The sequence below is a fragment of the Pleurodeles waltl genome, chromosome 10 (assembly GCF_031143425.1).
Source record: "Pleurodeles waltl isolate 20211129_DDA chromosome 10, aPleWal1.hap1.20221129, whole genome shotgun sequence".
Taxonomy (NCBI): domain Eukaryota; kingdom Metazoa; phylum Chordata; class Amphibia; order Caudata; family Salamandridae; genus Pleurodeles; species Pleurodeles waltl.
This window is the reverse complement of record NC_090449.1, coordinates 592,334,596-592,348,797: the sequence shown is the minus strand read 5'-3', so window position 1 is coordinate 592,348,797 and position 14,202 is coordinate 592,334,596. Positions and strand designations below refer to the sequence as shown.

The following is a 14,202-nucleotide window of genomic DNA, read 5'->3' as shown; positions in this document are numbered from 1 at the left end:
TTTTGTAGGTGAGTTTGTGCCTTGCTTAGAGGTTACATACAAGTGCTCTGAAACCTCATGGAGCCATTAATTCACCAGCATTTCTCACTTAGCTTTTCCTCTGGAGTAATCTGGACACTTGTCGCATCAGTAACTCAAAGCATGCTGTGAGTGCATACCTTTCCCCACTGAAAGTGAGTATCCCAACTCCAATTAGACTTGCTTAGAACATACATGACCAGTTTTTCACATGAAAAATAGGGGTGGGTGGTGAGCTCCGCTCCGCTGGTGGAGCTAACAGAGATTTTGTCACTCTGTGCTCCACTTGGAACGTGGAGTTCAACCAAAAACTCCACTATCCCCACCAGCAGAGCTGAGCTCTCCACGTGCGCATTGCAGCCCAGTTATGGGCCACACAGTGCAAGTGCAGACAGTCTGCGCTTGCGCTGCGTGGCCCATAACTGGGCTGCAGTGCGCACTCTCGGCCTGCATGGAGCTGTTGCCAGCTCAGGGTCCAGGCATTCCTCTGCAAGCAGCCCGGGAGGGAGGCAGAGAGCTGGGCCGCTGGGATCTGGAACCTCCTGGACGACCCAAGTAAATCCTCGTTTTTGATTTCTATTGTGCACACTGGTGCATAAGGCGCCTGAATTGACAGCTTTCACTGCCTATGGCCCTGGTCTGAATTCAGGCCAGGACCATAGGCAGCAAAAGCTTCACTTTCAGGCCTCTTGTGCACCAGCCTGCCCAGACCGCTTGTGCACTGGCCTGCCCTGTGTGCGGTGCACACGGGGCGGGCCATTGCACAAGAGGCCTGAAACTGCAGTTTTCTCTACCTACAGCCCTGTTCTGAATGTGCCTGTTCTCGGAAGCACTAAGCAGGGTTGGCCTGGCTAACCAAGCCTGACTCTGCTGAGCGCTTTCGACATTGGGCACGTCAGGGTGCCACCAGGGCAGGCGGCAGTGGCACTCTGCCGCTTACGGTACTCCCCCCGCGGAATTCCACAGAGTTTTAAATTAACTGTGCGGAATTCTGTGGAGTGGAACTCCGTGAGCTTCGCCCAGGCCTACTAAAAACCCAACTCAAATATAATATTGCATCCTCCCAATAGTTTTCACAATCTTTGAACAAATTATCATGATTTCATGGTGAAAACACTTTACCGCTTCACAAACCCCTGGTAACTTAAATAATGGCTTTTTAATAGTGCCTTAAACACTGGTCGCAGAAATAAAGGAGATTTTGTTCAAAAGCCCAAAACGGTTTTATTTACATGTTATGTTTTATATACCCTTTTTAAATCAGAAGTGTGCCTCTTTTCCGAAATTTTCCAATTGTTGCCATACATTTTCCAGTGTAAAAATCTTGATTTATAATAGGCTGAGACAGCAGAACATTTCGTCAAGGAGAAGTATAAACAAATTTATATATTTGAATTATCGTACTTGCTGCGAAAATGCACCTTTGTGGGTTTGCGCTTTGATAGTTAAACTTGGATACTCTGCTGGACGTGCTTATGTTTTCACAATTGAAATGGGCATCATTTGAAGGATCTATACTGCACAATCAACTGAGACTTCCATGCATCCAGTACACTTGCATTTTCTTTTGTATACCAATATTAAGATGTCTTTTCACTGGCGTACTGGCCCAGAGTTAATCGATTTGCAACTTTATGAAACTGCACATTTTTTACATTTCTCTGAAGTATCACCACTGTGGTAAAGCTCTCATGCACAAAATCAGTTTGCAGGTTTTTGTCTTGTTAAAGTATTTTGTTTGAACAAAGAAACAAAAAAAAAGAAATCAGGATTTTACTACAAACTTTTTTTGAGGTTATGATAAAAGTTCATGAAACGTGCAAAGATTTTCAAAGAATTTCTCAAAATTTCCCAGAGTGAGGTCCTGCAATGTTGCACTCCACTACAACCAGGAACATTTTGTTTTAATTTCCCACCTGTCCTGGCCTGTCAATATTTTACATATTTTATTCAAGATCTTTAGAATGTTTTCAACTATAATCACCCCTAAGCTTAATACTTGTTAACGTTCCAATTCTAAGACCACATGTATTCTATAGTTTTAATCTGATATGGATTTTTTTCAACAGGATCACATTAATGATGTAAAGGGCGTACCTGTAATATTGTACTGTGCTGATAATGCTTCACAGTATTTTTCCAGCAGAAAGGACAGGGACAGGGTTGTGGAGGATTCGCAGCAGAGAACGAACTAGGTAAATGTAAAAAAGACAACATTAGAGTGTTTACCAAATATCAGAAAAAGGCACAGATCAAGTAAAACGGTTAGCAACTCTAACGTTTTACCATAATATTAGAACCTAATTTCTGCATGTGACATTTTGTGGATGCTTTATATTTCTGAAAAATAAAATACAATGTAAAATGGACGCAACCAGTACCACATGGCTCATAGAAAGGTTAAAGAAAGGTATATTTGAATAGTATAAAGTTTCAAGAAAGTATGTAAATCGCAGCATGTGTCTTTGCATGTGGATCCCTGTCTATTTTACATCGCATAAAGTAAATATGAAAGTTATCATAGGTGAATACACTCACTCTTCTTGCAGAATGAAAAAACATTAAATTGTTGCAATACAGTAAAACTCACGACCAAAACAATTAAATCTATGACGAGACATTGTAAATTCAAATTATAACATAGAGATCAAGAGGTTGCAAAGAAATAAACGGTCACGTTCTGGAAGTTCTGGCCCTATTGGGGATTGACATAATTTCTGAAACAGTTGTATGATTTAAAAAATTGAATTATTGAAGTTAATTTCCCGAATGTCCTGACATGCTTGGTGCCCTAAACTGTCAATCATCTTAATCACTCAACTACTCTTCTGCTGAACATAAACCAGGAAAGGAATATACTTAATCTTTGTATAGGAAATGCTCTTTATTTTACAAAAAAGGACTGCCTCCATTGCTCGAGCAGCGACGCAAGTTTGGCAGTGGCCAAAGGCGCCATGTTAAAGAAATAACAGGATCATAAAGGAGACATGCTGAAGGCCATCAAACTACTACAGTAAACACAACCATTTGTTTTTTAAAAAGTGCAGGTCAGTTTGGTCTAACTTGTACCAGAGAGTGATTATGTTGTAACCATACATATTATGTATATCTTGTGTTCATATTAACGTGTATTATAGTTATTAGTTATTGTCAAAATGGATAAACAACAATATCGGTGTATAAGTTGAAAACTCATTTATTTGTATTAAGTTCTTGTAGTGGTATAGTCCAGCAGCTCCTAAGAATGTTGGGCATTGGAATGCCCTGGAGCTCGCTTTAGAATGTTGGAAGGACTGGGGGCAGTTGGAGTTGAAGGAACGATGTATGAGGAGCTTAGCGATTAAACAGCACATATACCTAAATCTTACCTGGTTATTTTATTATTTAATCAACTTACTTGTGGAACACAACATCTTTGATGGCGACGAGGATGGGATGCCTGCGCAGGGGGCAGTGAAGCTCCTCACCCCTGATTACCTTCATCGTTCAGCTGGATGTCTAGAAACTCCAGTGTGGCGCTTCGTTCTTCTGAGCCTAACGGTGATCCTTGGAGACTGTGTTGCAGTTCCTGTGCAGTGCTCAACCCTCGGTGGTATTTACAGGAAAGGACCGTTGTAACGAGGCGGGAAGCGTCCAGAGGTGAAGCACTTTTCTGGGTATAGTGAAGTTGAGGTGTTTCGTGTCTGTCAGGTATGATTCTGAGTGCCTCATTGCCTACGCATATGGCCTGAGGTAGTTGTTGCGATATTCTTCCCTGGATCACGATCCCACAATCTGGGGCGCCCAGAAGAGAAGCACTGCTCCTGTGTGTCGTGTTGTTTCCGTCAATTTCAGAAATTGAGAGTTGTATGCCGGTGTTGATTGCTGGTGGTAAGGTGACGAATTTTACCCCAGGGGAAGAACCATTGGCTGACAAGAGGATCTGGCTCGCAATTACAACGTCACGCTATCTGCGCAGCGTCGTGAGGAGGAGGTGCGACCCCGGCAAAGGGGCGTCGCTCCTCAATTGAAGTAGCACTGACGTCGTGGAAGCGGAGCCCGGCGTCGCTCTGTGTTCAAATCAGTAGAGGTGGAGCCCTGCATCCTGGCACCACATGATTTGGCGAGGTGGTACCTAATAAGAAGTAGAAGTGTCGCCGTTTAACGCCGAGGTAACGAGGAGCTGCATAGCTGGGATTAGCAGGGCACGGCGCTTTGCGAGAACGGCTCTCATGCGGATGAGTAAACGCTGTATGCAAGCTGACGCACATTTCGCTGAAATCCCAACTCGCGTTAACTGCACAAAAAAAAAACTGATTTTGAGGAACCACAGGTATTTACTGTTCCTGCAAGCGAGTTAGAATCTGCATCTGAAGGGAGAACGTTTCTTTGTGCTCAACAGTATTATTTATTGAGACTTTTACTGTAGGTGGCTAAGTTTGATTGGCGGCGAGTTAAAGCTAAAAAAAAAAACAAAAAAAACAACAACAAAAAATTGAACTTGTGACAACTTTTACAATGGCGGCGGCTGGTATGTCACAGCCACCACCATTTTTGAACGAAATTGGTGAACCCGTTTTACCCTGGAAAGAGTGGGAAAAATTATTTGAATCTTACTTGATCGCAATTGGAGGGGAAAAATTCTCGGCACTGAGGAAACAGCATGTTTTGTTACACAACCTGGGAGTACAAGGGGGTAAGGTATATGAAAATTTAATGGACCCTAATGATGGAGAGAATGGTGAGGGGGATGGCTTGAATGATTATGAGAGAACAGTCAGGAAGTTAGAGAGTCATTTCGGCCATAAAATCAATATTGTACTTGAGAGACATAAATTCTTTAGCAGGATACAAGCTAAGGATGAGAAAATATCAAGCTACATGGCGAGTTTGAGGGGACTGGCCAACACCTGTGAGTTTGGCAACCTTGAGGATTCCTTAATACGGGATCAGCTGGTAAGGTGTACCAATAATTTAAAAATTCAAGAAAAATTGTTAGTTCACAACCCAACCTTGAAGGAGGCTGTAGATATAGCCAAGGGGATAGAACATACGGTGGAATGCATGAAACTAATTAAACAGTCTCCGGGGGAAGAAGATGTCAAACAAGTTAAAGAGGTTAAAGCTCATCCTAAACAAGAGATTAGTGAACTTAGTCTAGGAGAAGATTGCAAAGTTCATGAAATCTACCTTAAGAAAATCTCTTCAAGTAACATAGAGGGGAGTAAAAGTAAGTGCTTTAGGTGTGGTAACAGCAGACATCTGGCCAACAATCCTATGTGTCCGGCCCGCAATTGCACATGTCGGAAGTGTGGTGCAAGGGGACACTATGCAAGGGTATGCAAGAATGAGAGAGGTGAGCGTAATGAGAAAAAGAATGTACATGTTATTGAAGAGACCCAAGATTTAAAGAACAAGTTTGTGCTGCAACTGAAAAATGTAAACGTGGGTGAAAAAGGGGGTACTCTATACCCTACTTGTGTTATCGATCTGGATGGTATAAGTGTAAAGGTTTTTGCAGACTTGTGTTCCCCATTTACGTTTATGGATTACAGTATATATGAAAAGAATTTTAAGAATAAGGGGTATAAACTACAACCTGCAGACATTTCTCCTGGGGGTTACAACAATGACCCTATACCCCTGAGGGGTATGTTATGTCTCCGGATAACCTTTAAAGACCGTCATACTAAAGGGAAGGTATACTTCACAAACAGGGGCTCCAATCTTTTAGGGTGGAGACACCAAAGGGAATTGGGTATCAAGCTCGACCCTAACGAAGATGAACCAGTTCTACAAGTGTGTGAGTCTAAGTGTGGCATGAGTGTTTGTGAGGAGTTTCCAGAGTTGTTTGGGGATAGATTGGGATTGCTGAGGGACTACCAACACAAGATAAAGATGAAGGCGGATGCTATTCCTAAAGTCCATAAGGCCAGACCGATTCCCTACCTAATGCAGGAGTCTTTAAAACAAGAATTGAACAAGCTGGTAGAGTCAGGGGTCATAGAACCCATCGAAAGTTCAATATGGTTGGCCCCCATTGTAGTCACTAGTAAATCGGGAGGAAGAGGAATCCGGTTATGTGTTGACCTTAGGGACCTGAATGCCAACATATGGGTGGATAGGTTTCCCCTACCTAGAATCAGTGAGATGTTGAGCACCATGGGCCCAGCCAAATACTTTAGCGTGATAGACCTGTCCTCGGCATATCACCAGGTAGAACTTCATCCTTCCTCTCGTTCACTCACTTCCTTTATCACCCCATATGGAGCATTCAGGTTTTGCAGAATGCCTTTTGGCTTAGCCTCAGCGGCGGCTGTTTTTCAGCGCATCATGCAAAGCATATTGCAGGGCATAGACCGGGTATTGTGCTTCCAGGATGATATTCTCATTTATGGTGTAACGGTGAGCGAGCATGATGCTACCTTACGGAAGGTGTTTACGTCGCTGGAACGTGCTGGTATGACTATTTGTAGAGATAAATGCCAAATAGGAGTGGAGTCAGTAGAGTATCTAGGCCATAAAATCACAAAAGATGGGGTGGAACCTAAACTCGACTTAGTGGTAGCTGTGAAAGAGGCACCTGCACCTTCCAACAAGCAGGAACTCAAATCATTCCTAGGTTTAGCTGAGTACATGGCCAAGTTTGTGCATAACTTTGCCGAGCTCACAGCTGCTATGAGAACTTTGCTGAAAAAAAATGTTCCATTTGAATGGAATACGGAATGTCACGAGGCTTTTAGCAAGGTGAAGGAAGCCATTGTGAATTCTCCAAACCTAGGAAAATTTGATTTCAAAAGGAAAACATGGGTCACTACTGATGCCAGTGGAAAGGGTCTGGGAGCCACTCTTTCTCAAGTTGTGGAGGGACAGGAAAGAATTATAGCATTTGCGTCCAGGTCACTGTCAGCTGCAGAGATGAATTATTCCACCATAGAGAGAGAAACGCTTGCATGTTATTGGGCCATCAATCTTTTTAGTTTCTTCTTATGGGGTTTACCCTTCACTATTAGAACCGACCACAAACCCCTCACCAGTGTATTCACCATTAAGGGAAGAGAACATGCCACCCCACGCATTGCAAAGTGGATGTTAGGATTGGAAGGATATAATTTTGGGGTGGAGTACGTTCCTGGAAAAAATAACGTTGTGGCTGACTTCCTATCCAGATCACCGAGGAGGGTTGGAATAGAGGAGGGAAGGAACACCCTTGAACCTGTCCTACACATAGAATTGGCTGGTCTTACGAGGGATGAGTGGATAGAGAAAAACTCGTCTGATTCTGTATTAAAACTGCTTAGGGAGAAAATTGTCAAAGGTTGGCCAGAGAGAGCTAGATATCTCGAAGAAGAGCTCAAAGGATATTGGGAAGTGAGGGCGGAACTCCACATATTTGAGGACATGATAATGAGAGGTGAGAGGGTTATACCTCCGTGCGAGTTGTGGAACAAATTGGTGAGTCTAGCTCACGAAGGGCATCTAGGGAGGAATCTCACCAAGAGTAGACTTCGAGCATCCTATTGGTTCCCCACCATGGATAGGTTAGTGGAAGACGCAGTAAGGGATTGTATCAGTTGTGCTCAGAGTGATAAGACTAATGTCACAAGGAAGGCCCCATTGTCTCCGATTCCTGTTCCAATTAAACCATGGGACAAGTTGGGATTGGACATCTTAGGACCCTTATCTTAAATGGGTGTCAAAGGCAAGTTCATTTTTGTGCTAGTGGATTACCACTCGCACTGGATAATGTTAAAAATAGTAAATCAGGTGACTACCCAAGAGGCCATTGATTTCCTGTCGGAGGCTTTCTTGAGGGAAGGGATACCCAGCACCCTAGTGACCGACAACGGTGTGCAGTTCACCTCAGAAGCAATGAGAGAGTTTTTGGTGAAATGTGGTATACACCATTTTAGAACAGCGTTATACAACCCCCGTGCGAATGGTCTAGTTGAGAGAGCCAATAGGATGATAAAGGAATGTTTGCAATTGGCGTCAATAAGACAGGTACCGGGTGAAGTAGCTATTAAGCAAATGTTGTGGTCGTATCACACCACGCCAAATTTGGTTACGGGGATCTCACCATTCCTTTCACTCAAAGGCAGGCAACGAGGTACCAAACTTAAGCCTAATTGGCTGAAGGGAGGGGAAACATTTCCTGAACAGCGAGAGGAAACTGCAACTAAAATCAGGCAACACCAGGAGAAATACAGGAAGTGGTATGATAATCGTTATGGCGTCCAGAGGAGACCATGGAGGGTGGGACAATGGGTTAAAATTAAGCTTCCTGAACACAAAAAAAAAAATGGTAGCAGGTTTTCTCAACCAAAAAGAATCATTAAGGTGAAAAGGAATGTTGTAACGCTAGAAGATGGCAGAGTGTGGAGTATGGACAGAATCTCATGCTGCAAGGAACCAATGGGTATGCCCATACTGGATTCTGACGAGGAAGTGGAAGACGCACCGGAGTGTTATTCACAGAACAGACATGCCAGGACCACTAAGCGCCCGATATGGCACAAGGACTTTGTTTTTGATCAGTAAGGAAGGGAGATATGTTGTAACCATACATATTACGTATATCTTGTGTTCATATTAACGTGTATTATAGTTATTAGTTATTGTCAAAATGGATAAACAACAATATCGGTGTATAAGTTGAAAACTCATTTATTTGTATTAAGTTCTTGTAGTGGTATAGTCCAGCAGCTCCTAAGAATGTTGGGCATTGGAATGCCCTGGAGCTCGCTTTAGAATGTTGGAAGGACTGGGGGCAGTTGGAGTTGAAGGAACGATGTATGAGGAGCTTAGCGATTAAACAGCACATATACCTAAATCTTACCTGGTTATTTTATTATTTAATCAACTTACTTGTGGAACACAACAGATATTATCCTGTCATCATATTTTATGTAGTGTATTGGACCAGATAAGAACATTCATGAATCAGTACTTCTCGCAATTATGGGTTTAGAAAGGCAACATGCAATTTTTCTAATCTGCACATGTAGGGTCCATCAGTCCATTAGTCAATGAGCAAGTAGGCTACTATTGTAGTAGGGGAGGGCTAGCACGAGCTATATCCTACCAATTGTAGTATCCTAAATCGATTACATAATAAGGGTAAGGAGTTCTGACCAGAGGTTAAACTGGCTTGACATGGTGTTGACTACATTAGTACCCACACTGCCTGTCAATCGAATTTACTTGTAGTCTGGTTCATGAAACTTTGACATGCAGGTTTCCACTCTGATACTGCACATTTCTTATGTGATTGGATAACTAACAGCGGCGAAACAGCATCAACACAATAAATGTCTTCTATCTGACAGTCTTATTCTGGCTATTGATTGTTTGAAGGGGATATATATAGAACAAGACCAACAGTGGCCTTCAAAGGGATGCCCATGGTTCAACTTGTAATCAGTATTGTAAAACTGGCTTGGTTGTCCCATTGTATTGTCACCACAAACAGAGGAGGGGGTTTATTATGTTATATCAGTCCAATGCAGGTTACATCTGTACTAATAAGAATAATCGAGAAATTGTAGAATGTGCTGGGGCCCTCAATGTTTTACAAGGTTAACTGCATGAAATGGCACGTCAGACATATTAATACAATACTGATTTGCTAGCACCGTGCTGACTGGTTGCCATATTATTATACTACTCAGAACATATTTGGTGGACTACCAGAAAGGAGGAGTCCTTTAATAATATTTAAGTCACTTTAAAATGTCTATGTTATATTTGACAGACATTAATGTCCATCTTTGAGAGATTACTAGAATATTCTATGAATATGAGACAACTAAATAGGAAATAACACAACTTTTTAATAATATCACATAAAGCCCATCATTGTTTTGTGCCACCTAAAAGTCCTTTCACATTTTATGTAAGAATATACAATTTCACTAATCAACATGATTTGTTAGGATACTGTGATCAGTTCACCAAACGTCAATAAGATATAATTGTTTCTCAAGATCATAGAAGTGATCCCAATTATATTTTAGAGTTCTGCGGATAATTTTCAGAGGTCAACTGCTAAAAGAGAAATCAATGTGTCTTTCCAAATATGCCGGGTGTCTCTAGTGCACACCATGGGATACTTACTGTTGCACGCATTAGGCTGGTGAATATCCCAAGGTGAAAAGTCTGCTCTCTAAGGCCCATGTTTATGCTTTTTTAGCACAGTATTTGTGCCATTTTTTGATGCAAAAATGGCACAAACTTGCAAAATACAATTGTATTTTGTAAGTTTGTGCCGTTTTTGCATCAAAAAGCAGCGCAAATCCGGCGCTAAAAAAGTATTAAATATGGGCCTAAGTCTCCCTCTCATCAAACCAGCTATGCACTATTTTATTTTGTCTCTTTTCCCCTGAATGTCTTGGTTTTTCCAACAAAGTTTCTCTTCTGCTTTCAGTCTGAAAGGGCACAGGCTCAATCCAGATGTGAATCCATTGTTGGTTTTCTTGGCTTGCACCTTTGTTGCTGTTTTTAATTTTTTGATGAACGTTTATTTATTTGAATTTAACAATATTGCAGGATGTGTTACAGCACTATGCAATAGGAGAATGCTTATCAACCTCTATATTGATGAAAAATAGGTGTTGAGCTTGAAACTAACAACATTGATACTTTTTATAAATGCAGAATATTTTAGAGAAGGAAAAAACTTGTATCCAATTAGCCATTATCGTTTCCCTCTAACATAATGTGCAGGTTCTGTAGAACATCTCCATTTCAACTAGCTGGAGCAGAACCGCCATTGTCCATTTATCTTTATAAGTGATAATTTTATCACAATCTACATTTCGGTTGGGTAGGAGAAGGATACATGAGTGTATGTAAGAAGCAACATAGCATGAGGCTAAGGTGGTGATCCTTTATTTAATACTACCCTTTAAGGATGGCTCAGTGAGATTCCTGATCAAGACAACAATCAATTTTTGGTTTGTGAAAGATAACGTCCCCAGACCTCTTAAAATGTGCCAGAGTTTATCATTTCCTTTATAAATCACCTTTAAAAATGTGTCTACTTCGTACAAGTCTTCTAGCCATGTCTGTAACATTGGTACCTTATCAGGCTTCCAAAAGCGAAGGAGATCTATCTTATCCACTCCCACAGCCGTTGAGAACTATCTGCTTTCCCACTGTGAGAAGCCTGGTAAGGATAGAGTATCATGTAGAAGCGCCGGCTTGGCTGATAAGGATATTTATGTCAAAAGATCTTGTGTCAGGTGATTCTAAATTTGATGCCAATAAGAATCTAGTGAGGGACAGTCCCACAGAACATGCACAATGTCACTGTTATTTGCATCGCACCACCAATATCTGGAGTGTGGGCTCAATTTTGCTTGGGCCAGTTTCGAATGTCAAAGACAATCATAAAAGACAAATATACAGAATATAAAATAATTTACAACATTTAATAATAGTAATACAGAAATATTATGACTTAAAAATCAACACAGCTGCCTTGAGAAAACCACTCACTCTAAAACATACATCACTACTTGGCAGCAATTGTAAAAATCTAATGGCAACCCTGCACTGGTTAAAATTATGAGATTTAAAAACAGGCTGTAAATATTGAACTCTGAAAGATATATATAAGGAGCAAAATATCATAAAGTGCAACAGAGATTGGGTGGAAACATTATCACAGGCACATTTCTTATTTGGCAAATTCCAATAGATACCCCGCAGAAAGCAGAGAATGGAACATATAGTACAGATAGACTCTGAATTTTAACAATGAAGTTGTTTCCCAGTTATTAGCCACGTACATTAAATAGCGTTCTGGAGGGGAATGATTATCAAAACAGTAATTTAGAACACGTGATTTTCTTAATTCTAAACAATAATTTTCAGCACAGTGTTTTTCCATAAAGAGACGTTTCACATTATTATTATCAGCCTTGCATATGGATAAAGGATTATCAAATACAATGGATTTACCCAAAATAATGAAATTTAGTTTAATGTTAGCAAGCCAGGTGTTATCAAGCCCCATGCATAACAATCACAATTGTTAATGATATTGTGAGAAAAGAGGCCCTCAGATGATTGAAAATTGAAAGCCACAACAAAAAGGCACCCAACTTGATGGAATCCTCAAGGTACAGAAGAGCCAACTCATCATGACATATGTAATTGGGGTGGCAGAGAGAGAAGACACCTACAGAAGCAATTCTCTTTTGCCTGTAACATACAACAATCAATTTAAGTCCATATTTAGCACCCATAGCTTGCAACAGGTACACACTGCTTTGAATATATTTCTATAAGGGAGGCTATAGGCTTAACCCCTACAGATTTACAAACGTTAAAATGTGAACATATGACTAGCTTAAATTTAGCATTTCCAAAAGTCATATTCTCTTCTCAAGAACCACTAACGTCAAATATGAAGCGAAGACATGAGAATGTAAAAACACTCTAGGCTATTCTCATTAACCCATAAATTGCACAGCAAATAACGGTTGTGGCCACATGCCAGAGTAGGTTATTAAGTTTAGTTGGTAAGCAAGTTTAAATCAAGCATAAACTCCTAAAATCCTTGTACCAGGGACCTCAAAGCATTGGGCATCTGTGCAATAAAAAGGGCATCATCAGCATACAACAGTACGGGTAGAGGAACAGAATTAGCATGGGGGAACATTTTGATGGTACTAAAAAAGCTAAAAAAGACATTAGGCTTGTTAATACATAAAATAAATAGAAGAGGTGCTAAAACAAAACCTTGCCTAACTACACAAAGTAAGTTGACAGGATCGGATAATTCGCGTGGAGACCAAACCTCACTCAGGCACTTAAATCTCAAAGGAGGTGGGCCAAAAACCACACAATTATGGCGTCTTTCCCTATCTCCAGCACAACAGACTATGGCCCATATTCATACTTTTTTAGTGCTGCATTTGCGCCGCTTTTATACGCAAAAGCGGCGCAAATGTACAAAATACAATTGTATTTTGTAAGTTTGCGCCGCTTTTGCATCACAAAATGACGCAAATGCAGCGCTAAAAAAGTATAAATATGGGCCTATACCTTGTTACAATTGACCTTATCAATAGTGGAAGATATATCAATGAAAGGTAGGTATAATAGTAATTATATTGATATAGTAAACTTCTCTAACAGCAAATTAAGATTTTGACATTGCTCTATTGTTCCTTATCTTTGCCTGAACTCATATTAACAGACTGTTACCATAACACCAATCTGTTAATCTGGAAAAATCACTCTACCAATAATATTAATGGTTCAGTCAATTAACGATATGGGTCTGTAACACTTGGGACCAGTCTGGCTGCCTTTTTTAAAAACATGGGCTATAATGGAGCTATAAATATCAATGGGTACTCCATACAGCCCAGAAGCTTTAGAGGAGGAGCTAATATTGAGTGCAATAATTACCTCTTCTACAGTAAACTTGTAGAAGGCTGGCCTGGTTTGTAGTGAGTACCTTGGAACTTACCTCTTATACCAGTTCCAGTTATCCCTTATTAGTGAAATGTAGTAGTGTTCTAGCAGCTTAGGCTGATAGAGGTAGCTATAGCAGAGCAGCTTAGGCTAAACTAGGAGACACGCAAATCTCATGCAATACCACTTATAGGGCCAGATGTATCAAAGATCCGTTTTGCATTTCTTAAATAGCAAATTTTACTAAATCGCTTTTAAAGAAATGCAAAATGGGATGTATGAAATTTGCGATTCAGTAATAGCGTTTTCTTAAAATCCGCACTCGCTATTACCGAATCGCAATTAGAGAATGCGACTCCATTCATCCCTATGGGCCTGTAGGCCCATAGGTGAGAATGGTTTTGCATTTCCCAATTTACAAATTCCAGTTAGGAATTCACAAATTAGGTAATGCAGACCCCAGGGTGCTGGGGGCCTAAAGCCCCCTCTGATGCACCCCAAAAACATATTTTGGGACATGTGAAGCACACACATGCCCTAGGGGCATGTGTGCGCTACATGTCATGTTTAAAAATGCATTTATCATGCATTTTTGAAAATTGCACATGCTTACCACCAAATTGGATTTGGTGGTAATTGCATTTCGTGAATGCCCAATTCGCATTTAGGAAATGCTTGATACATGTGCTTTGGAAATAGCAAATACAAATTTGCGAGCCTCTAAACGGGGTCACCATTTTAAGGAATCACATTTTTTGCGATTCCTTAAAATTGCAC

At 40.8% G+C, this 14,202-nt stretch overlaps 1 protein-coding gene across 1 annotated transcript in view; it reads right to left on the bottom strand.

The window, feature by feature from the left end:
• The window catches only part of CRHR2 (corticotropin releasing hormone receptor 2), a 1,806,030-nt gene that overhangs the window by 1,438,805 nt on the left and 353,023 nt on the right, over nt 1–14,202 (bottom strand). Inside the window, exon 2 of the mRNA XM_069211048.1 lies at nt 2,116–2,209. Coding sequence (XP_069067149.1) covers nt 2,116–2,209 — 94 coding nt within the window. The remainder of the gene's footprint in view (nt 1–2,115; nt 2,210–14,202) is intronic.